General features: G+C 41.9%; 1 protein-coding gene across 2 annotated transcripts in view; it reads left to right on the top strand.

The window, feature by feature from the left end:
• The window catches only part of LOC309552440 (aspartate aminotransferase, cytoplasmic-like), a 67,051-nt gene that overhangs the window by 17,230 nt on the left and 25,619 nt on the right, over positions 1–24,202 (top strand). For both annotated transcript variants that reach the window (XM_082253397.1, XM_082253398.1), the window contains 2 exons: positions 642–759; positions 21,767–21,879. In XM_082253397.1, the coding sequence (XP_082109523.1) occupies positions 642–759; positions 21,767–21,879 (231 nt within the window). The remainder of the gene's footprint in view (positions 1–641; positions 760–21,766; positions 21,880–24,202) is intronic.

Below are 24,202 nucleotides of genomic sequence, written 5' to 3'. Positions count from 1 at the left end.
CCCTTTCTAACCCATGCCCTGGGAGATCTTTGGAGTAGCCAGGTTAAACTGGTAATTTCTGCAGGCAATGGAGCTAAGAGCAGTTCTACAAAGCAGAGGAGATACTCTTGCAATCAGTTTACAACAGATTGGGCTATTTTTCTAAAGGGGACCAAGAGCTCCTAGTCCTTAAGGGACTTTTTGCCTCTGATTCTGAAGGACTGAAGGTGTCTAGGAGGAATAGCAGTCTAGGATCCTTACTTTGTGCAGAGGAAGGAAGTTGTCCCCTTTCAAACAGAGCACTATGGATCACTGGGACACGTCACGGTTCTGCAGCCTGAGAAAGCTTTGTCTCCCACCCACCTGGACACTGTGTAGATGTTTATAAAGGAATTGTTACTGGGTACATTTCTATGTTTTTACTCACATAGGTGATCAAACATATTTATAGGTTAATATATTGTTTTATTCTGATTTTTATATTTTCTAAATATAAATATATACTATTTAAAAAAATATATTTTTACTCTTGTAGATTAGCTCTGTATTAAATAAGGATTAACCTTATACTATCTATCATGTTTTATCACGCAGTAGTTGGTCCAAAGCGTTCCCCATATTTCTAAAACTAATTGTATTATCTGTTCTGCTTTTAACCCCAGGCTGGTGGGATACAAACCCCAGGAAGCACAGGAGCTGTTAGACTTGGCATAGAATTCCTCAGTCATTGGTACAGCATGAACCCAAAGATGTCAGTCTGTATTCCTCATCCTGACTGTGGTATGTTTCAGTTTTTATATTATAATGTTTTATCCTCATTTTAAAGACATCAACCTGTATCACAGCATGATATAAAATATATTTTATCGTTTGATGAAAAATATGGATCTGAAGGGCTTGGTTAAAAATCTCACTTACTTAATGACTGATGTCATGCACTTTTGTAAGTGAGGACAGACATCATTAAAAATCTGGCATTAATTATAAATAAGGTACAAGGGCCACTAGAGTCTGTAGTCATACAACTTTTGATGGCCAAAGCAAGTCACCTCTCCTAGTGTCAACTCTTTTAAAAGAATACATTTTCTTGTAAATATTGTGGCAATATTTAACCACTTATGCCCCGGAAGATTTTACCCCCTTCCTGACCAGGGCCTATTTTGCGATTCAGCACTGCATGACTTTAACGGACAATTGCGCAGTCGTGCGACGCTGTACCCTGTACCCTACAAACAGAGCTTTCTTTTGGTGGTATTTGATCACCTGTGCGATTTTTTTTTTTTTTTTTTTGATCATGCGCTATAAACAAAAGAAGAGCGACAATTTTGCAAAAATAACAATATTTTTTACATTTTTTTATATGAAATTCCCCAAAAAAAAATATAAAAATCAAAATGTTTTTAAAATTTTTAGGCTAATTTGTTTTCTGCTATATATGTTTGGTAAAAAAAATCGTAAAAAGCGTATTTTGATTTTTTTCGCAAACGTTATTGCGTTTACTAAGGGAAAGATTTTTGTCATTTTTGTTGGGTTTTTTTTAACGAGTAATGGCGCCGATCTGCATTTTTTTTTTTTTTTGCGGGACTGCGACATTGCGGCGGACAGATCGGACCCTTGACTGCCATTTTTTACACTTTTGGGGGTACCAGTGACATTACTACAGTAATCAGTGCTATACATACGCACTGTTACTGTAAAAATTACACTGGCAGGTAAGGGGTTAACTTTATTTAAGAAGGAGGGGTTAAGTGTGTCCCTAGGGGCATGCTTCTTCCTGTGATTGGATGTGGCTGTGTGTGCAACTGCAGAGAAATACAATCCTGCATAGCAGGACCGTATGATCTCTGCACTTACACAGAGGAGAATGACAGGCGGCTTTGTTTACATTAGCCGCCTGCCTTTCTCCCACTGTACCGGCCGATAGCGAGTGAGCGACGGACACCAGGTCCGTGAACGAGCGGGGGCGGGAGCGCACCTCCAGCGGCGCGCGCTCACCCCCTAGAGCCTCACAGGCTAGCGACGTTGTACTATGTCGCTTTGCCTGTGAGGGGCTGACTGCCGACGTAAATAGTCGTGCGGCGGTCGGCAAGAGGTTAATAACGTTTATAAGAGATGTCTGATGACAGGAAAAAAAAATGATGCCAAGAAATGTACTGGGCAAAGCTACCTCTTTGGTTCTGCTACCTTTAGGCACAAGCTATGTGTGCCTAATGATAAATCCAGCTCTGGGTACAATCAACCAAAAAAGGAAATAAAATCACACATGTACTGCATTTGTGTCATCATTGATTTAGTGTAGCTGTGCATCGGTTTTAATACAATCTTCATATTTGCAGGGCTACTTTAAAAAGGGGTTTAAAAATAGGGTAAGTACAGGTACATCTCCTAAAAATTAGAATCTCATCAAAAAGTTTATTTCAGTAATTCAATTCTAAAAATTAAAATCATATATTTTATATAGATGCGTTACACACAGTGTGATATATTTCAAGCATTTTTCTTTTCATTTTAAAGGCTTACAGCTAGTGAAAACTCCAAATTCAGTATATCAGAAAATTTTAATATTACGTAAGGTCAATAAAAGAAAAACTATTTTTAATACAGAAATGTTGCCTTACTGAAAATATGTCCATGTACAGTATAGTATGCATCAATACTTGGTCGGCGCTCCTTTTGCATAAATCACTGCATCAATGCGGCGTGGCATGGAGGCGATCAGCCTGTGGCACTGCTGAGCTGTTAATGAAGCCCAGGTTGCTTTGATAGCGGCCTCCAGCTCATCTGCATTGCTGGGTCTGGTGTCTCTCATCTTCCTCTTGACAATACCCCACAGATTCTCCACGGGGTTTAGGTTAGCGAGTTTGCTGGCCAATCAAGCACAGTAATACCATGATCATTAAATTAGGTATTGGTACTTATAGCAGTGTGGGCAGGTGCCAAGTCCTGCTGGAAAATTAAATCAGCATCTCCATAAAGCTGCTCAGCAGAGGGAAGCATGAAGTGCTCTAGAATTTCCTGGTAGAGGGCTACGCTGACTTTGGACCTGATAAAACACAGTGGACCAACACCAGCAGATGACATGACTCCACAAATCATCACGGACTGTGGAAACTTCACACTGGACCTCATGCAACTTGGATGCCTCTACACTCTTCCTACAGACTCTCGGACCTTGATTTCCAAATGAAATGGAACATTTTCCACAGTCAGTGATGATTTGGAGAGCCATGTCATCTCCTGGTGTTGGTTCATTGTGTTTTATCAAGTCCAAAGTCAGTGCACCCCTCTACCAGGATCAGCCTTATGGAGATGCTGATTTCATTTTCCAGCAAGACTTGGCATCAATTGACATGAACATCTCTGGAGAGATTAAAAAATGGCTTTGCATCGACTCTCCCCATCTAACCTTACTTGTAAGGTTCTGCAAAGAAGAGTAGGGGAAACTGCTCAAAAATAGGTGTGTCAAGCTTGTAGCATCATATTCAAAAAGACATGAGGCTTTAATTGGTGCCAAAGGAGCTTCAACAAAGTATTGAGCTAAGGCTGTAAATACTTATGTATATGGGGTTTTTTTTGTTTTTTATTTTTAATAAACTTGCAAAGATTTCAAACAAACTTTTTTCATGTTGTCATTATGGGGTATTTCTTGTAGAATTTTGAGGAAAATAAGGAGTTTAATCCATTTTGGAATAAGGTTGTAACATAACAAAATGTGAAGTGAAGGGAGGCGCTGGAAATACTGCAAATATGAGTTTCGCTTCTTGAAATGAATTACTGAAATAAATTAACTTTTTGATGATATTCTAATTATATGAGATGCACCTGTAGATCAATTTGTATTGAACTCTCCTTCCAAGCTCTTCCTTCTCCAGCATAATATGGGAGTAGAACCCAATATGTCTGTCTTGATGCAAACTGTGTTCTGTGTTGGTTTTTCAGCAGAAGACATTGAGGTGAGAGGGTTTAAAAGAAAAATTCAGTTAATGGCACTCCCAGTCATCTAGCCTAATAATGGACATAAACACTCCCAGGTCACATTGGGAAGGGGTCCATGCTGCATTTGAAGTTTGTGTGATGGCATACAGGCTAGGAGGGGGTGGGAGAACCCACATAGGGTTTTTATTACTGTAACAGTAAACCTTTACTTTAATCAGTTGTTAAAATCTGTATTCAACACTAGAAACTGCTGCATAGATTTATTTTCAGACTAGCATTTATAACATGATGTCTGTGTCAACAGTGCTTAAAGTGCATCAAATCTCTATTGCAATGTAATGTAGTAATATACTGCAGCTTACCAGTCCTTAGTCGGGGTAGCTATATCTTTTAGTTTTTCTTTTTTGCACCTGGTGATCCTTCCAGTAACACTTTCTGTCCTAGGGTGACAACACTCACTCACTGTACTGTATCTGTGGGAGAGCCATACCAAAAGGAAATTGACCCCCAGGGATTTCATGGGTAAACAGAAAATGTGTAACAAGAGTATCGCAGTGTAAAAAATATCCAATTTTATATAAAATCCAAAGATATGAAGTAGCATAAAAACAATGTCTATAACATACAGAGACCATATATTGCCTGCCCCTACATGGGGTGAGCAATCTAGTAAAAGACCCTCTAGGTTCTACAGACTATGAAACCATGGGCTGGTAAGCCAACGTGTTTCGAGGGAAAAATGTCATCCCCTTCTTCAGGGTTTTAGCACTGTCTCATATAGATCATGTAGGCAACTTATATTTAAACATCATGCAGCCTTATACAATGGCATATGTGTGTCCAGCCAGTGACCAGATAAGGTGGGGATGAGCCCCAAATTGGACTTCGCCACCTCCACAGAGGCCGACAAGCTTTGAATCAAAACCCCTCATATCCATATATCCAGGCAGCTCAAGACTATGCATGGATCGCCTGCGACCAAAAACGTGTGAAGGGAGTGTATGCTACATTGCACATCAGCCATTTTGATGACTCTGCTTATGATGTGATTAGGAGAGTGTCAGCTTGGTTGGTCTTTTTTCCACACAAAATTGACTTTCTGATCTGCTGGCTGGATCACTCGCTTTACAAGTTTTTGGTCATAAGAGATCCATGCATGTGAAGGTGGAGTAGTCTGATTTGGGATTCATTCCCGATCCTATCTGGTGACTAGCTGGACACACATATGCCATTGTATGAGGATGTAGGATGTTTCGATATCATTTCTTTATATGATCAATTTGAGACAGTGCTAATACCCTGAAGAAGAGAACGACCTTTTTTTCCCCAGAAATGTGTTGGGTTTGCCTTCACATGGTTTCATACTTCGTAGAACCTAGGGGGTCTTTCACTAGACTGATCACCCCATGTAGGGTAAGGTGATACATGGTCTTCGTATGTTTTAGGCATTGTTTTTATGCTATTTTTTTTTAATTTTTGGATTTTGTATGTGATTAATAAAATTGGATATTTTTTACTCTAATATTTTTGTTACACATTCTCTGTTTACTCACAAAATCCCTGGGGGTCAATTGCCTTTTGGTATTGCTATTTTGGGATGCGGGTTAATATTAGGGTTGCTCTTTTCCTCCTATTCATTTCTTTGTATCTGTGGAAGAACAGCACTGTTGCTTTATTTGCTCTGCGGATTTTGACTACAAACATCTCCTCATATCCTCATCTTTATAACATAGAGGGGAGATATTCTTGTTCATAGAAGAGAACTAGTGAGAGCTAATAATATTGTTTGAGATTTCAGTTAAATACGCAGGAAGTTGCTAACACTGAATTTCAGGCAGGATTAATAAGTATTTACGCACTTACAGAAAATATACTTAGCATGAAAAAGTAACTAAGGGAGCCACTACATCTAAGGACTGGTAAGCTATAATATATTATTGCATTTAGTTACACTTTAAATAATAATTCGCAGATTTTATATTCAGATTTTAGTAAGAATGTATATGGGAATATTATCACTTCATCTCTTATCCCATACCAATGACAACAAATATTTCTTAAGAAAAGTAGTTTTTTCTGTGACCTCAACTAACTGCGTCCTGCAAAAAAAAACCCTTTTTATGTTCTTGTCTTTGAGCTGCTGTCATTACTAATTGTTTCTCTGCAGTTTTCAACTGAAATGGGTTGACTTGGGAAGTAACCTAGGAAATCCTACTTTTACGAGAAAATATCTTACATTTCTAATTATAGTATCTATTGCAAGATCACTTGACTTAAAAAAACCACAGATTTCTTCTTCAAATGTTTCATCCAAAAATAGGAATATTATGAGTTGGCTTATGATCTGTGATCCTTATACAGAATGCATACACCTTGTGGGCTATATAATATTTATACTTTGTCTTTTGATGCTATCTACTTGTGTAATTGCTGGGCTTATTACTGTGGACAGTTAAAGAATATATTACCCCAACATTTCATATTCCTGATATGCATTATAGTTGATATATTGTACCATGTACATGTGTTAAAATGTATCCTGTTCTCTTTTTAATCCTTCCTTTGTGTGAAATACCTGGCGATCCTGTAAGTCTCTCAGCTTTCCTATTTCAAACTGACCACATTATGCATGAAAGCATATCCTTCCCAGCATGGTCAGTTTTTTCTCTGTGTTGGGAAAATAGCCTACCTGTCCTCCAATGGTAAGACTTGTGCTGACGCACCTCCTCCTGAAAAGCCCTTCACTGGGAAGATAAGTTTACTGCTGTTTCCTCACTTGCACCTCTCCATGCCCCTTATGCAGCTGAGAGCAGAGGTTATAGGAGCACTTATTAAAAAAATATATATTTATAATGATGTGTGTGTGTATAGTATTACTATATGTTTTGCCTTTAATTTCTAAACTTGTTGGGGTTGTTTTAAAGTAAGGGTTTACAAATACTTTAATTATAATTTATTACATTACAGTTTACAAACACTTCAATAGAAAGTTAAAAATTGAATGGAGAGACAAGCTCTGTCTGTGAAATTCTGTCACCGTCCCCTCAAAATTGTAAGAACTGTGTATATATAACCAGGTATGGTGGGAAAATAGTGGGGGATTCATGGGGAAAAGAAGGGGGAGGGGAAGGGAAAAGGGGAAGAAGTGGGGTGTGTCGAACAATCCTGGATATGGGGATTTAAATGTGCCCAAACATAAACAGCAACATGAGTTAAAAGGAGTTATTCCACATTTATTTAGAGTAAAAAAAAGTTTATATGAAAAGAACACAGTCCCAAAGGCATAAGAATATAGAGTCAGGTCCATAAATATTGGGACATCAACACAATTCTAATCTTTTTGGCTCTATAAACCACCACAATTGATTTGAAATGAAACAAACAAGATGTGCTTTAACTGCAGATTTTCATTTAATTTGAGGGTATTTACATCCAAATCAGATGAAAGGTTTAGGAATTACAACAGTTTGTATATGTGCCGCCCACTTTTTAAGGGACCAAAAGCAATGGGACAATTGGCTGCTCAGCTGTTCCATGGCCAGGTGTGTGTTATTCCCTCATTATCCCATTTACAAGGAGCAGATAAAAGGTCCATTTCAAGTGTGCTATTTGCATTTGGAATCTGTTGCTGTCAACTCTCAATATGAGATCCAAAGAGCTGTCACTATCAGTGAAGCAAACCATCATTAGGCTGAAAAAACAAAACAAACCCATCAGAGAGATAGCAAAACATTAGAAGTGGCCAAATCAACTGTTTGGAACATCCTTAACCACTTAAGCCCCGGAAGATTTTACCCCCATTCCGACCAGGGGGTATTTTGTGATTCGGCACTGCGTGACTTTAACGGACAATTGCGCAGTCGTGCGACGCTGTACCTAAACGAATTTGGCGTCCTTTTTTTCCCACAAACAGAGCTTTCTTTTGGTGGTATTTGATCACCTGTGCGATTTTTTGATCACGCACTATAAACAAAAAAAGAGCGTCAATTTTGCAAAAATAACAATATTTTTCACATTTTTTTATATGAAATTCCCCCCAAAAAAAATGTAAAAATCAAAATTTTTTAACATTTTCTTTTTTTTTTCCAAAAAATTTTTATTTAGAAATTGTCAGAAAGTATACAGAACATACAATCTCTTCGTATAAGAAACAAGAATTTGTCAACAACTTTAACTTTAACTAGCATGGTTTCCATGAGAAAGACAACATGTCATACAAAGAAAAGCAGTATATCATGAATATTGCTTAACGAGCTGAAACAAAGTAGGTAACAATAATATTCTGCCCTCCATAACTCTTTAAGCCTACAAAACGGAGGATCATGAAACCATTCTTTCAAGGGCTGATTTCCCGTTCAGTTTTTAAACAGAACAAAACAAAAAGGGTGAGTATAGGCATTCGGTGTCACGTCTAAGCGAAATTGTTGCGGGGGTGATTCATCCAATAGGCGTATAAAAGTAACGTACTTATTTTAAACAGAGATTCCTGATGGAATTGGGTGTGTGGGGTTTGGAAAGGTTAGAATCGTAAAGAAAAAAAAAAAGAAATCATTAATATGATCACATGAGAGAAAGTATGTTCCCATAGGGAGTTGGAGTCTCCTATGATCAGGGTCCAACTTCCTACCAGAAATGGGAAGTGTTGTGTGAATTGATGAGGAGAGGGGGAAGAAGAGTGGGGGGGAGGGAGGAGGGGTAGGTAGAAGAGGATGAGGGAGTAGTTGGGTAGGGTAAAGGGGGAGGGAGGGAAGGCATCGGCGGTCCCTGCCTCCGAACCAAAGCGGTTGATAAATCTGAGGATGACCAAATCAAGCAACTGGTGAATATCAAGGTTAGTAAATTATCAACTGAAGACGGATCCGAGATCCACTCCCACTACTTCCCTTGTGTAGGGGCGGGAGGGATCCACGGGCCCGAGTCCAGTCGGACAAAAAGGGTTAGCCATATGTTTTCCTAAGAATCCCTATGAGATGTGGAGCAATCTTGAAGGGTTAACAGCAGGAGTATCATTAGTTATTATTCATAGGCTGGGTCGGTATTCCATGTATGTTGGAAGAAGAAGCTTGAGAATAAGACCCACGGAACAAGGTCCAGGGAGCCCATATTTTAGCATATAAATCTGTTCTATCACGGGCAATAGCTATCAACTCTTCTAATTTAGCAATTTTATCCATTCTATTTAGCCATTCCTGTTTTGTAGGCAGATTGGTTGATTTCCAATGGGGCGGGATACATGCCTTGGCTGCATTAAGCAGATGAGGTATGAGGGATTTGCAGTATCTATGAGGAGGGGTTTCAGTACAGTGTAGTAGAAACTGGGCGGGTGAGAAGGTGATATCTATATTCAGATCTTTAGTGATTGTGTCACGGATTGAGTTCCAGAAAGGACGGATCTTTGGACAGGTCCAAAAGATATGGAGGAGGGTTCCCGTGTCGGAACGACACCTCCAGCATGTGTCTGGGATGTTAGGATTAAATTTGTGGAGGAGCGCTGGGGTTCGGTACCACCTAGTTAATAGTTTGTAGCAGTTCTCCTGTGTGGAAACATTAAGTGAGGCTTTATGTGTGATCTGAGACATGTTTTCCCATTCTTTATCAGAGAAGGAGATGTTGAGATCTGTTTCCCATCTTGGTTTTGCTTTGTTGATATTACCTTGTGGATCTGTAATCAGGAGATTATATGTGATAGAGATGAGATGGCGCTTGGGTGAATTGTGTAGACATAACTTTTCAAATGTAGAAAGGTCTCTCGACAGTTCACCAGATTGGTTATGTGAGTTGAGGAAATGTCTGATCTGAAAATAAGACCAACTGGGGATGGGGGCGGATAATGCATTAGATTTAATTTGAGCGCGGTCCAAAAATGTTCCCTTCTCGAAGAAGTGAAAAGCAGCAATGTGTTCATCATGCCATATATTATTCAAAAATGAAGGAGACATCCCTGGGAGGAAGTCCGGGTTTAGTTTAATCGGGGTTAAAGGACCAGGAGCCGAAGAGATCGTTGTTAGCTTACAAGCGTCCCTGAAGGAAGATAGAGTTGCATGTATGAGGGGGTGTTTTTTTAGTGATAGGGGGGCGTGATCTTTTGCAGACCAGAGAATAGTACGAAGGGGTAGAGTACAAAAGGATTTTTCCAGAACTACCCAGTCCTTGTTGGGTTCGTGTAGGATCCAGTCTAGAACTCTTGTCATATGACAGGCCCAATGATACTTCTGGAGGTCCGGAAGACCTATACCACCCTCTGCTTTCGATTTAGACAGAAGGGCGAAAGAAAGCCTGGGATTTTTCTGAAACCACAGGAATTTAGTGCAGAGGGATTTGAATGAATTAAAAAAAGTTTTGGGAATTTTAATTGGGATGGCCTGGAGAAGGAAGAGTAAACGTGGGAGAATATTCATCTTAATGATGGCAGCACGGCCAAACCAAGAAAAATGCGGTTTGGACCATCTCTTAATATCATCTCTAATCGTTTGCAGTACTGGGAGAAAATTTGTGGGGAAGAGGTCAGTCAAATTGTTAGTAAGATGGATACCAAGATATTTAATTGAAGAATGTGTCCATTGGAAGGGGAAGTTGGATTTACATTGGTCTACCAGGGTTTTGGGTAAGGATATGTTGAGGGCATTCGATTTCGAGAAGTTGATTTTAAAATTAGAAATTTTTTGGAAGAGTTTGAATTCCTGCAGGAGGGAAGGGATGGATATAAGAGGATTACTAAGAAATAAGAGAATGTCATCGGCGAAAGCCGCTATTTTATATGTGCGATGTGAAACAGTTATTCCTGATATGTTTGGGTTTAACGCAAGGGATCGTAAAAAGGGTTCCAGGGTTAAAACAAATAGGATCGGGGACAAGGGGCACCCCTGTCTCGTCCCGTTTCCAATGGAGAAGGCGCCCGACAGGCTCCCGTTGACCCTCACACAGGCCGAGGGTGTAGAGTACAAGGCAAGAATGAGGGTGAGCAAGCGGTCAGGAATGCCTACATGTTTTAAAACACCTGCCATATAGTTCCAGTCGAGCCTGTCGAACGCCTTCTCGGCATCGAGAGAGAGCATGAAACCCTTTAACTTGTTTGAAGTTATCCAATGGTGGATATTGATGGCTTTAATCGTGTTATCACGAGCCTCACGTCCAGGGACAAAGCCCACCTGGTCTTTATCTATCAACTGGGGGATCAGGGGGAGAAGTCTGTTTGCTATGATTTTGGCAAAGAGTTTTATGTCGACATTTAATAAAGAGATAGGCCTGTAATTGGACACACAGGAAGGGTCTTTGTTTTCTTTGGGTATCACGGAGATGTGAGCGTCTAATAGTCTATTGTGAGGATAAGGGGGAGAAGCCAGTGCGTTGAACGCTTTCAGCAGTGGTGTGGAAAGTAAGGTTGCGAAAGTCTTATAATAAGGGGCTGTGAATCCATCCGGGCCTGGGCTCTTGCCCGCTTTAAGTTGGGAGATTGCTAGCTTGAGTTCTTCTTCCGATAAGGGGTTTTCTAAATCACTAGTTTGTGAGGAATTAAGGGTTTTAGGGCACGCATTCTGGAGGAAGTCATGAATGAGGGAATTTTGTGTCTGCTCGGGGATTGCGCGGTCTAGGTTGTATAATTGGGCGTAATACTTCTCAAACTGGTAAGCAATGTCAGGAGTTTTAACGTAGGTATTTCCATGTTTGTCTCTAATTGAATGAATAGAGGTCTTGGCTTTTTTCTCTTGAAGGGCTTTGGCCAGGAATTTGCTACTTTTATTCCCGAATTCATAAAATAGTTTCTGTTGAAGAATGAATTTGCGTTTAACTTTAATATGTAACTCATCAAGTAGCAGCTGTCTATTGTGGACTAGTTCTAGATACGTGTGCTGGGCTTTAGTGCTTTTATGTGCTTTTTCTAAATCTCGGATTTTGTCAATTAGGGATCGGGTGTGGGCTTCGAGGGCTTTCTTCTTAGACGATTTAAGAGAGATAAGTGAGCCTCTCATGACACATTTGTGCGCCTCCCAGATAGTTATGGGGGATACTTCATCGTCATTGTTAACCGAGAAATATTCAGTAAGTTTGTGCCTTATGTATTGGATGTCTGGTTCGTGGGTAAGAAGTGAGGAGTCCAATCTCCAGAATTTGTTATGTGAAAAATCTTTGGGGATTGATATTGTCAAGGATACGGGGTGGTGGTCTGAGATCAACATTGGCTCAATTGTTGGCTTCCTGATCAGGGGTAGATCTTTTTGAGAGAGGAATATATAATCTAGTCTAGAATATTTTTGGTGGGGCGGGGAGAAGAAAGTGAAATCTTTGGCCGAGGGATTCAGCGTTCTCCAGGTGTCATGGAGAAGTAGATCATGGAGGGACTGTCTAATCTGTTTAAGAGCCTTGTATGGGAGAGATGTTGTTCCGGAAGACGAGTCTAAGATTGGATCTAGTGCCACATTAAAGTCTCCACCAAGTATCGTGATTCCTTGCTGGAAGCCTGCTAGTAAGGATGATATTTTCCTGAAAAACGGAACTTGTGCCGAGTTGGGACTGTAAATGTTTGCTAATGTGAACGGTTTTTGCGAAATGGTACCCTTTAGGAGGATATATCTACCGTCAGGATCAACAATAGAATCAATGCATTTCCAGTCTAGGTGTTTGGACAGGAGAACTGCTACTCCTTTAGTCTTACCTAGTGGGTTGGTGGCCAGGTAGGATGTGGGATAACGAAGGTTGCCAAGTTTAGGAGTGTTTTGTGCGTGGAAGTGCGTCTCTTGGAGGAATATGATATCAGCTTTTAGCTTGTGCATTATGTCTAGTACTTGGCTGCGCTTCTCTGGTTTATTTAAACCCTTGACATTCAAAGATACGATCTTGAGTGGAGAAGATTTGGGGGAGTCTGAAGAGGACGTCATCACAAGAAAAGTTGCTGGTCCCTCAAAACGGGGGACGTAAATGTGGTGGTTTTGAGAATATAACCAAGTTAGCACAGGAGGCAGAGACCGCCGGGAATGGAGAGGATTAAGGGGTACGAGAAGGTTGGGGGAATGTAGGAGGGGGCAGTAAGAAAAAGGAAGGGTAAGGTAAGGGTAAGTAAGAGGAGTTAAAAACCGAAAAATAGGGTATGAAAACGATTCACACCCTAACTGGATTTACAATAGTCGGAAGAGTTGACAGGAAGAGCGTCGAATACACTCAACCTATCCTGTGGGGTAAGTGGTAAGTATCAGAACGAGATAACAAATATATTAAAAGGTACTGCCGGCCGGCATGTGGAGGGTGATTGTGGTGGGGTTAAGTGCCCCTCCAATCGTGACAATTAGTGTGAGAGGATTGGATGATTGGGGAGATAGTTAGGGAGCATAGCTGATGTATGTGGTTGTGAGATAGGCTAGGGATAATGATCTACAGCTAAGGAATATGGGAAGAGTATATCCTTCCTTAATGGGATGTTCGGGCTATGGTTTAGAAGCGAAGAGCAACAGAGGTTTCCGGGGAATGAGGTAAATTAGGTATGAGAATAGGACGGTGAATATTGAACATACAACATAAAGTTAAATGTAAGAAGGTACGTTGTTTAGGGATAGATTGATATTGGAGTGGTGAAAAGCAGGGTCGGAGGATACATGTTAAACATTACGTATACGTAGATAATGCTTTGGTCGGGCTGACCGGATCTTCCCCATAAGAGTTGAAAGGGGTCTAGAGATCCCAGAGTAAATCCAAGCTATATTTTGGAGAGACATCACATTGTATCAATCTGGATTGGGGTAGTAATTTCGCTTGTTTCTTAATTGGAATGTTGTGTATAGAAGATCTCAATCTTAAAATCATTCTTCCCTGTCCTCCCTCTCCCCCCCCCCCCGTTTCCTCCCATAACAAGATTGATTGCAACCATGGGGGAAGAAGGTATAGATAGATCCGGGCAGCCCGCCAGAATTTGTAAAGGCGTTAGAGGGTATATCCAATACTTTTTACGTTGGTATCAAGGGGGAGGAAAAAAAAATAAAAAAAGAAAAGTCCAAGTGTCTCTGGTTGCTCAGTCAAAGTAGTTGGTGCGAAACTACTCTGAGGGAGGGTTGCATATGTGGTGCTAGATACATTACCCAACCAGGTGAGAAACGAGTCCTGTCCTCGGGGGGACGACCAGTGGAGAGGTTCAGTTCGGTTCATCAGCAAGATCTTCACCTGTGACCAGGGATGTAGAAGTCCGGAAATCTGTGAGCTTGGAAAGGGTGATGTATTCTAGCATATGGGAAGACATCAATGTAGATCAGAGTCTGTGGAAAAAAAAAACATAAGGGGGCAGGTGGAGGAATGTCTTGTGGGGGGGATACAGTGAGACAGCGAAAAAGTAAGAGAAAAGGGGGAGAGGGGATGCAGAAGTATATTCAGCACTTGAGGAGTGTAGGACTTGAGATATCAATCTTGTCTCGGACGCCGGTGAACCGGGGAAGCGGTTGGACTTTGTCTATCTTGCATCGTGCTTCGGGTGGGTATTGCAGGTCCAGGAGATGCGGATCTTGGACGTCTTATATGGAACTCATCTCTCTCCGGAATTGCGTCGGTGGAGTTGGATCTACGGAGGGACCGAGAGTTGAGCGGCCTGTACCAATCTGGAAGCTCTATATAAGGTATGTTAAGTGTATTGCAGAAGTTGTGCAATTCTTCTGGGATCTTCAGATTGGCTGTGCGTCCGTTCGCCGAGGCAGACAGGCAGAACGGGAATTTCCACCGATACTGGATGTTTCTTGCTCGTAATAGATCAAGTAGGGGTCTCATGTCCCGTCTACGTTGCAGAGTTATTGGGGACAGGTCTTGGAAGATCTTAATATCAGATCCCTGATACAAGAGGGTGTGACGGTCTCTTGTCCTCCTTAAGATATCTTCCTTCAATTTAAAGTTGACTAAACAACAGACAATATCCCTAGGGGGATCAGTGTCTCTCGGTTTAGGCCTGAGGGCCCTATGAAGGCGTTCAACCTCGATTGGGGCTTCAGGTGGCCTGCCTAATGCATCATTAAAAATGGCAATGGTAGCTTTTGTCACCTGAGCTTGTTCCACTGACTCTGGGATGCCTCTCACGCGCAGGTTATGGCGACGGCCTCTATTATCCAAATCCTCGAGTTGCCTTTGCATATCCCTGAATTGCGAGTCATGGGACTGTACTGAGTGGGATAAGGTTTGGATAGAATCTTCCTGGGAGAGTACTTTGTCTTCTACTTCAGTAACTCTGGTGTTGATAGAGTTAAAGTCCCTCCTAAGATCAGCTATAGCCATAGCCCAAGAGGCCTTTAGCTCATCTGCTATGGAGCGCATTTCAGGGAAGGTGACTGGCCTCAAATGTGAGGGATTTTGTGGTGGGGCAAGCGTATCCATAGCTGAGTTTGGGTCACCTTGCTGCATGGAGCTAGGATGGTCAGTTACAGACTGCGGGGCGGAGGTACCTCGGAGCACTTCCGAGTAGGCCTTGGTCTGAGCCGGGGCCTCGCGTACCTGCTGAGGCTGCCGGAAGAGTTCCGGAATGCTGCGGGTGCTACCGGAGTGCTTACCGCGGGGTGAGCGCGATCTGGAGGGTGATGAGTGGGTACTAGCTCTCCCCGTCATCTTTGCTAGGCTGTCGATGGAGGGGAAAGGCTAAAAATCAGCTTCAATCTCACACGCCGGCCGGGAGCTGAGAGATCAAGCGGCCATCCACGTTCCGCGCCAAGCCACGCCCCTATGTTTGGTAAAAAAAATTGCAAAAAGCGTATTTTGATTGGTTTGCGCAAAAGTTATCGCGTTTACTAACAAAGGGAAAGATTTTTGTCATTTTTGTTGTTTTTTTTTTTAACGCGTAATGGCGGCGATCTGCGATTTTTTTTGCGGTACTGCGACATTGCGGCGGACAGATCGGACCCTTGACTGACATTTTTGACACTTTTGGGGTTACCAGTGACATTTCTACAGTAATCAGTGCTATATATATGCACTGTTACTGTAAAAATACACTGGTAGTGAAGGGGTTAACTTTATTTGGGAGGGAGGGGCTGTGTGTGTCCCTAGGGGCGTGCTTTCTACTGTGATTGGCTGTGGCTTCAGCTGTAAGGACACTGATCAACGGATCTACATAGTAGATCCATGTGATCTGTGTCTTTGCAGCGAGGAGAATGACAGGCAGCTTGTTTACACAAGCTGCCTGACATTCCCCCTCTCCCCCGCCGATCGCCGAGTGACCGGCGGACATCGGGTCCGCTGGTCACACGCGCGGGGGGGTCCGTGACCACGCGGGAGCGGGAGCGCGCCTCCGGGGGCGCGCGCTCGCTCCCTAGACCCTCACAAGCAAGCAACGTAGCCCTACGTTAGTTTGCCTGTGAGGGGCTGACCGCCGACGTAGATAGTCGTGCGGCGGTCGGCAAGTGGTTAAAATGAAAGAACGCACCGGTGAGCTCTGCAACACCAAAAGACCCGGAAGACCACAGAAAACAACTGTGGTGGATGACTGAAGAATTCTTTCCCTGGTGAAGAAAAAGCCCTTCACAACAGTTGGCCAGATCAAGAACACTCTCCAGGAGGTATGTGTGTCAAAGTCAACAATCAAGAGAAGACTTCACCAGAGTGAATACAGAGGGTTCACCACAAGATGTAAACCATTGGTGAGCCTCAAAAACAGGAAGGCCAGATTAGAGTTTACCAAACAACATCTAAAAAAGCCTTCACAGTTCTGGAACAACATCCTATGGACAGATGAGACCAAGATCAACTTGTACCAGAGTGATGGGAAGAGAAGAAAGAGTATGGAGAAGGAAAGGAACTGCTCATGATCCAAAGCATACCACCTCATCAGTGAAGCATGGTGGTGGTAGTGTCATGGCGTGGGCATGTATGGCTGCCAATGGAACTGGTTCTCTTGTATCTATTGATTATGTGACTGCTGACAAAAGCAGCAGGATGAATTCTGAAGTGTGCAACAAATTACTAACAAATTGCCCATATAAAGCCCAATCTTTTTCCTAGTAATGGAGAGAGGATTATCACAATTAACACACTATATGATTAAAAAATGACTCTCTTTATTTGAACATATATTTGAATATATATATATATATATATATATATATATATAAAAACAAATATACTATAAATACATAGAAAGTATGGATAAAAGAAAAACGCATGTGTAGAAATATATTCCCATAGGGAATGCTGATACGGTGAATTTGAGATTCTTAGTATAATTCTGTAGATGTTGAAAGAATTATTGAAAAATATCGATCCCTTCATCCCAAATGACGAGGACATCATCTATGTACCTGAACCACGCGATAATGTGGTTCAGGTACATAGAGAGGGCCTTGTCATTGAATATATCTCACTCCCACCCACCCAGGTGCAGGTTGGCGTATGCCGGGGCAGAGCAAGTGCCCATGGCCACGCCCGGCACCTGGATGAGGTGGGAGCCATCAAACATAAAGATGTTATGTCTTAGTATGTGGGACAAACCTTAGAGGACGAAGTTGTTGTATGCCTCGGCCAATGGCCCGCGTTCGTCCAGGAATTTCTTAACTGACTTCAGCCCAAGATTGTGCGGGATAGATGAGTACAGTGCCTCAATGTCTAGGGCAATAAGTAGGAAGTTGGGTGGCATAGTCTTGTCGTATAATGCCCTAAGTAGATCTGGTGTATCTTGCACATACGATGGTAGGCTGACTACGTGAGGCCGAAGATACTGGTCAATTAATCTGCGCAGTGGCTCAGTATACGACCACTAAATATAAACAAAGTATATCCCTCTATAGTGCATACGCGTCTCAGTTAAGAAGACCAAGAGTCATTTCTGTCTGCTGCTTCATTCCCCTGCTATCAGCATTGACCACTTCTGACAAGTTTTCCTGACACAAGATAAAAATGGTCACAGAGAAGGGAGCTCCAGCTGATTGATGGCCTCGGCTCTGTTTCTGTGTGCTGTGTGGATGGGGGCTTGTCCCTTCCCTCCAATCAGCTCTCAGAGCTCCCCTCACTGAGTGTAACCTCAGCTCTCCTCCCCCTTTTTCTGAACTCTCAGACAAGCTTTATAATTCATTTTTTGCCCTTCGCTGAATAGCTGGTGCCATAAACCTATGTAGGGATTCTTTTGGTTCGGAAAAACTGTCAGAGAATGTGAGAGAGGAATCGCAAAGCACAGTCACCCTATTGTATTACTGGGCAATATGCTTATGTATTTTGGCTGCTTCCATATGCATACATGTCTTCCTTAGAACATACCCATACCTATTTTTTTTTTTCATCCATGCCTTTAATCCTGCAGTCTTCTGCCTGGTCCATTGCCATCACGAGTCCTTCTCTTCTGGTGGTGGATAGTTTTTACCTGGATAATGATGTACGGCCATCATTCAGTGCAATAGTATTGTAAGCCTAGGCTGCTAGAAGATTCCCCCCACCCCCCCAAAGTATGCGCCCATTATAGCCTTGGGCCAAAGGAAAAGCCACACCGTCTAGTGACAAAGAGGACTTTCTGCAAAGGATAGGGCTGGATCAAAGAGGACTTTCTGCAAAGGATAGGGCTGGATCAAAGAGAGAGCTTCTTTCCTATTTTTTAATACTTTTGGGCAACTTTTTTTTTTCCTTTTTTTAATTGGAATTTTACTTTAAAGTGATTGTTAAGCCAATGTACTGTCTTCATGTAATCCCCTGTGTCTGATAGGGTTAGGTGCCCCAGTGTATGTGATTTTATAAAAAAAAAATTCCGTTCAATACCATATTTTATAGCACCGCTCGGCGCTCACATGACCGGCTGCCTCTCCCCTCCTGTCGATCTGATAGCTAAAGCGAAAGGGGCCAAAAAAAAAACCTGCTCACATCAGTCAGGAGGACGGGAGGAAAGGAGGAGAGAGGCGGCTGACATAAGGTAAAGAACGGCATTTCTTTTTATAAGGCACGCACAATGGGGAGCCTAACCTTATCAGGCACAGAGGATTGTTTGAAAATTTAAAAGTAATTTCATGAGCAGGAGGGGAGGGGCGGGCACTGTCAAGAGCTGACAGGCAAGGAGAGGAGACAGAGGAGAGCTGCGAATGACAGAGGCACGTAAACTGACCATGGTGTCAGGGCTCAACAGCCATGATAAACCGTAGTCAGTTTACAGAAGGGAGGGCAGAATTAGGGAGGCACTGTGCTGTATAACATGCTTTAAAGGAACAGGATCAATTATTTATTTATTTTTTTTGGGTAACAAATGCTTTTACTTTATATTTTGAGAAAAAGGAATCTGGCAGGCCATGCTGCTACTATGGTATTAATAACAAAAGTTAAATGCGTGCTTATTTCTATTGAACAGATGTTACATTGGTTATATCTGTAGTTGTAAATCACTTGTTGCTGCCATTGTAATACTTTTGTTTCAGACTTCAGTGCTTTCCAAATATTTGGAATTCTCTACTGAAAGGCAAAATACCTATTATATAACAGAGGCTCGATGAGACGACTATTTAGAGCAGTTGGTTATCTCATAATGCCTTTCTTTGAACCAGGAAAGATCACAAAAACAAAAGTCCCAAAGTGATGACACTTGTGTATCCTGCTTTCCCAGAATTCCCAGCGAGGTCTTTAAACTTGGCATCTGTAAACAAATGCTGCTTGGCACGCTAAAAACAATGAAAGATGCTCTTGGGAGACATGTTTCTCATTGCCCCATATACAGCTCACTTCCCACTCACTGCTTGAATTGTATTTGGTTTCTTCCGACTGTAGAATGCCTACTGGGAGCATTACCCACAACCACCATCAATCACTTTCTTGCTATTTTTATTCATTTCCTTGTGATAGTTCAAACTCCCGCTCTTCTTACTCTGCTTGGATCTATTTCATGACAGGAAAAGCTGGGTGGCTACAGCAGCCAGAGGAAAAAACACAGCCTGGCTGGACTATAGCTTGCAAGCCAAGCTAGACCAATGGCATTCAGACTAAATAAAAATAAAGTGGCTGTTTGGCCCTTTGCTGGGTTGGATCACACGCAATGTTATTGTATAGGATGGCATCTCTATTGTCTACTTACACAATCTTTGTTTAGATTATCGGATAGGCATCAAAGGAGCTACAAAGTATTCTACAGCACTGCCAAATCTATCCGGATATACAATATTTTATATACATTCTTTGCCTTGGTGACCTTTTATTGTATACTAGCTGTGTTTTTTTTTTTCTCTTTATTATTAGTGATGTTATCACATAATAATGATCAATGAAAGAGCAAAGTCTATACTACTTATTAGCTAACCCAGGGGTCTCTAAACTGGCCTACAAGATTTTATTATCCAGCCTGCATCAAACCACAGCTGGCAGTGCATGTACCAGTGTGTATATCATAGCAGAGGCTGCATCCACTGCCAGCCAGTAGGGCACTCCTGGATGCAAGGGGGGACACTGCTGGGCACTCCCAATTTTGTTTAATTGTTTCATAAAATAAAGACAAAACCCCATAGGTTGAAAGGGTATAGCACATGTGTTAAGCACAAAGCCCGCTGGCCGCAACGCCATTTCATGTGGCCCTCGCACCTCTCCTGCAGCTGCAGCATCCCCCTTGTCTAAACCCCCACCTTGTCTCAGCAGTCAGCAGCAGATACAAGGTCAGAACTCCTCATACAGCTCCTGCCCCTCTCTGTGCAGCTGCAGTACCCCTCATCTCCACCTTCCCTGGTCTCAGCATTTAGCAGACTCCGGCAGCTAACTCCAGCCCTACTCTGGTTCTCCCCCAGACCTTGCACTTTCTACTTTCCCAGCGCCGCCTCCAGCTTCTTTCCAGCAGCACATGGTAAGGGTGGTGCACTGTGATGTAAAAGAGGGTGGGGAACTCTTGACATCTGATGTATTGGGGAGGTGCTCTGGATATCTACTGTAGACTTACAGTGATCAACCGATATCAGTTTTTCATTGCCGATACTGATATTTTGGCCAATGCATATTGGTTTTGGCCGATATTGGCCAATATTTGAGTACAAAAAAAATAAAATTTTATTTGACAGGTACTCTTGTGGAGGGATCTGGGGGTCTAAAAGACCCCAAACCCCTCCTCTGCACTTTAAAGCATTAAAAATGCCAAGTTTGGCTGTTTTGAATGTTGTAATTTTTTTTTTTAATTTGGCGCCAGGCAGTACCTGAAAGTGATGTCACTCATTACATCACTTCCGGGTTTTTACATGGAGACCCGATCAGAGCCGAATGCAGCTTTGATCGGGTCTTCGGCGGCCATGCAGACTGGTTGCCCCAGTCTCCCAGTGGGACGGGAGACCCGAGCAAGCCATGGAAGGTGGCGGGAGGGGAGGACATCCCCTCCCGCTCCTTGTAATGACAGCCGAGCGGCTTCTCAGCCACATCGGTTGTCATTACAAGGCAGCCGACCGTTGGCTATGGACGCCGGTACCGGGGTGATGCCTCTAGCTGCAGGCATCACTCCGGACAAGCACTTTCCCGAAATATCGGCAATATCGGTCACCTTGGTGGCCGATTGCGATATATTGGGTAAAGTGCATACTGGCCCTCTATATATATCGGCTTTGCCGATAATCGGTTTATCTTTAATACAAATGGCCCTTTGAGCGTGACCATAATGCTTTCTATATGCCAACAGTGTGAGAGCTTCAGGTTGCCTTATTGCATTGAATTTTACATATAATTACAGCACTGCAGATTGAAATAGAAAAGTAGATTTTAAAACATTTACCTTACGTACATATGGCTTGTGTAACAATTGTATATGCTATATTATTTTATTTTTTGTGCTATATTTCTTTTTACAAAAGTAGCGTCACCCTTTAAGTCCCTTTCTGAAATATATGTACTTATAAAGCTTTTATGAATTAATTACTTTTTCTTCCTGATTTATTATTTGTAAATTTGTATATTTTTTTGACAGATGGTACCCATGAAATATTGGAAGCTGCAGGTATAAGATACATCTATCCTTATCGGGTATGGGACAGAAAACAAGGGAACCTGGCAATATCTGACATGCTGGAAGATCTGGAAGTAGGGGAACAACATTGTACTGTCACTGTTTTTTATTACATAAACTAACTTGCAAATATTATTATTAGTTGTAATTTTAGTTTCTTCTGGAATATATTCAGTTATCAGGAATGAAAGATAAAACAAATGGTACTGTGGGTCCTATAATTTAAGTCTGGCCATGGATACTAGTATGATTACTGCTTCAAGAGGAGCTCCCCTCTCAAAGCACCAGGCCAGTGATCGAGTTCTTTAGTCTTCTCCTTCCCACAATATATTCTTTCGTTATTTAGTCTTCTCCTTCCCACAATATATTCTTTCGTTAAACAAAAGCTTCCCAGTTCTTCATCATAGGATAAGTGTCATGACAACTGAAGCATAAAGATATTTTCTGTAGAACCTGGAGCTTTATCCATTGGTCGGGTGGATAACAGAAGACAGAACATTTTTTTTTTTTTTTGGATGTGAATTGTATAACTTTATTGTTAATTAACTGGAGAAAGGGCTTGGGGTTTCTTTTATTTGGGTAATTATTTACTCCTATGTGTTTTTACCTATACGCTAATATAGTTACATAGTTACATAGTTACATAGTAGGTGAGGTTGAATAAAGACAATAGTCCATCCAGTTCAACCTGTGTAGGTGTGTGTGGCTGTAATCATCTCACATACCCCTGAATGTTCTGATCTTTGAGATGTAAGTCTAAGAGTCTTTTGAAAGCCACCATACTACCCGCAGAAACCACCTCTTGTGGTAGAGAATTCCACAATCTTGTAGCCCTAACAGTAAAGAACCCCCCACGTTGCCTGAGGTTACAACGCTTCTCCTCTAATCGCATTGTATGCCCTCGAGTCCTCATGCAATCCCTTCGAATGAACAGCTTTTTTTCTAAGCTGGGATCCCCATTAAGATATTTATAAATTGCTATCATGTCCCCCCTCAGACGTCTCTTGACGTCTGAGGGGGGACGTCTCTTGACGTCTTGACTTAAATAGTTATACCTTTTATCTGGGAATGTACCCCACCTTTTTGGGGGCATTGATAGCACTGAAGAGACTAAGAAGTCTATTAATGGTTTTTACCCAACTTTTTTCCAAGATTCAGATTTTCTTATAGAGTCTTATGTAAAAAACATAAATCTTGTGCAAACGTGAGGTGAATCTCAGGTGAAAAAATGTATATAGACCCCTAAAGGTCTGTCAGCAACAGGATAATGTCTAACGATGATGACGGTTGTATGTACTGGTATTAGCACAGCAGGGTACTGGTGGCTGGTAACATTAGAACCTGACAGTTTAGGAAATGCTCTACTGTAGAAGCAGAAACTTCACAGTAACATTATATTTTACAAAGAAATGTATGTGTATTTGTGTTATAAATCTATAAACCCACTAATGCTTTCATTCATCACTCTTTTTTAATTGTTTAATTGTAATCTTTTGTTTAGGTTATGTTAATATTTACTCCTTTTTAGCAATACATTGCATATAAGAGTCGGTTCCACACTAGCGCGACTTGTCAGGCTGACAAGTCGCGCTCCCTCGCGGTCCATTGACCGCTACAGGACCCATTCTAATAGGAGCAAAAAAAGTCGCTCCTACTTAGAAAAAGGGTCCTGTACTACTTTGGGGCGACCTCGGAGTGACTTGCGTAGACTTCCATTATGTGAAGTCCCTGCAAGTTGCTCCGAAGTCGTGGTGCATGGGACTGCACAAGTCGCCCCCCGAAGTAGTAAGGAGTCGTGTCGCCTCAGTGTGAACCGGCTCTAAATATTATTTATACATACAAAATTGGCAAGTGATATATATATATATATGCAGACATACCACATCTTCACTCTTCACAGGTGAAGGTTCACTATTGCCACATCCTGATTATTATGCCAGCAAGTTTAATCTCCGGCAATTAGCCGCTGCAGGGGCTATCTGTTATCCCCTCCCCAAATTCTGGGGGTCCCTCTCTGGAGACTGTTTAATTTTCCTTTTGCTGTTTAAGCAATCCGGCTGTTTAAGCCGCTACCCTTCCAGAATACCACTTCTTGAACTGCTCTATGTTGCCAGGTTTTTCTGGAAGTAGCCTGCCAGGAGATTAGACAAACATCACTGGAAGATCGATTGACTGTTTTCTACTTGATGGAAATTTGATACCATGATGATGGATCTAACATACCTGTTGTAATTTACTGGTGACTTTGTTCTCACACACAGTAATCTACCAGTCAGTTTTCTCACTGATACAGACGGGCATGCCCAGTTAGTTACTTTATGGGCCCCTAGTTTGTTAACTGATTGGCCAACAGCACAGTTGTCCAGGCGTTTGAGAGTGATTAGAGGTCTGATTCAG

This window comes from Pelophylax lessonae, assembly GCF_965119305.1.
Source record: "Pelophylax lessonae genome assembly, chromosome: 4".
NCBI classification, from domain to species: Eukaryota; Metazoa; Chordata; class Amphibia; order Anura; family Ranidae; genus Pelophylax; species Pelophylax lessonae.
The sequence above is the reverse complement of the archived record's forward strand: the minus strand, read 5'-3'. Positions and strand labels throughout refer to the sequence as shown.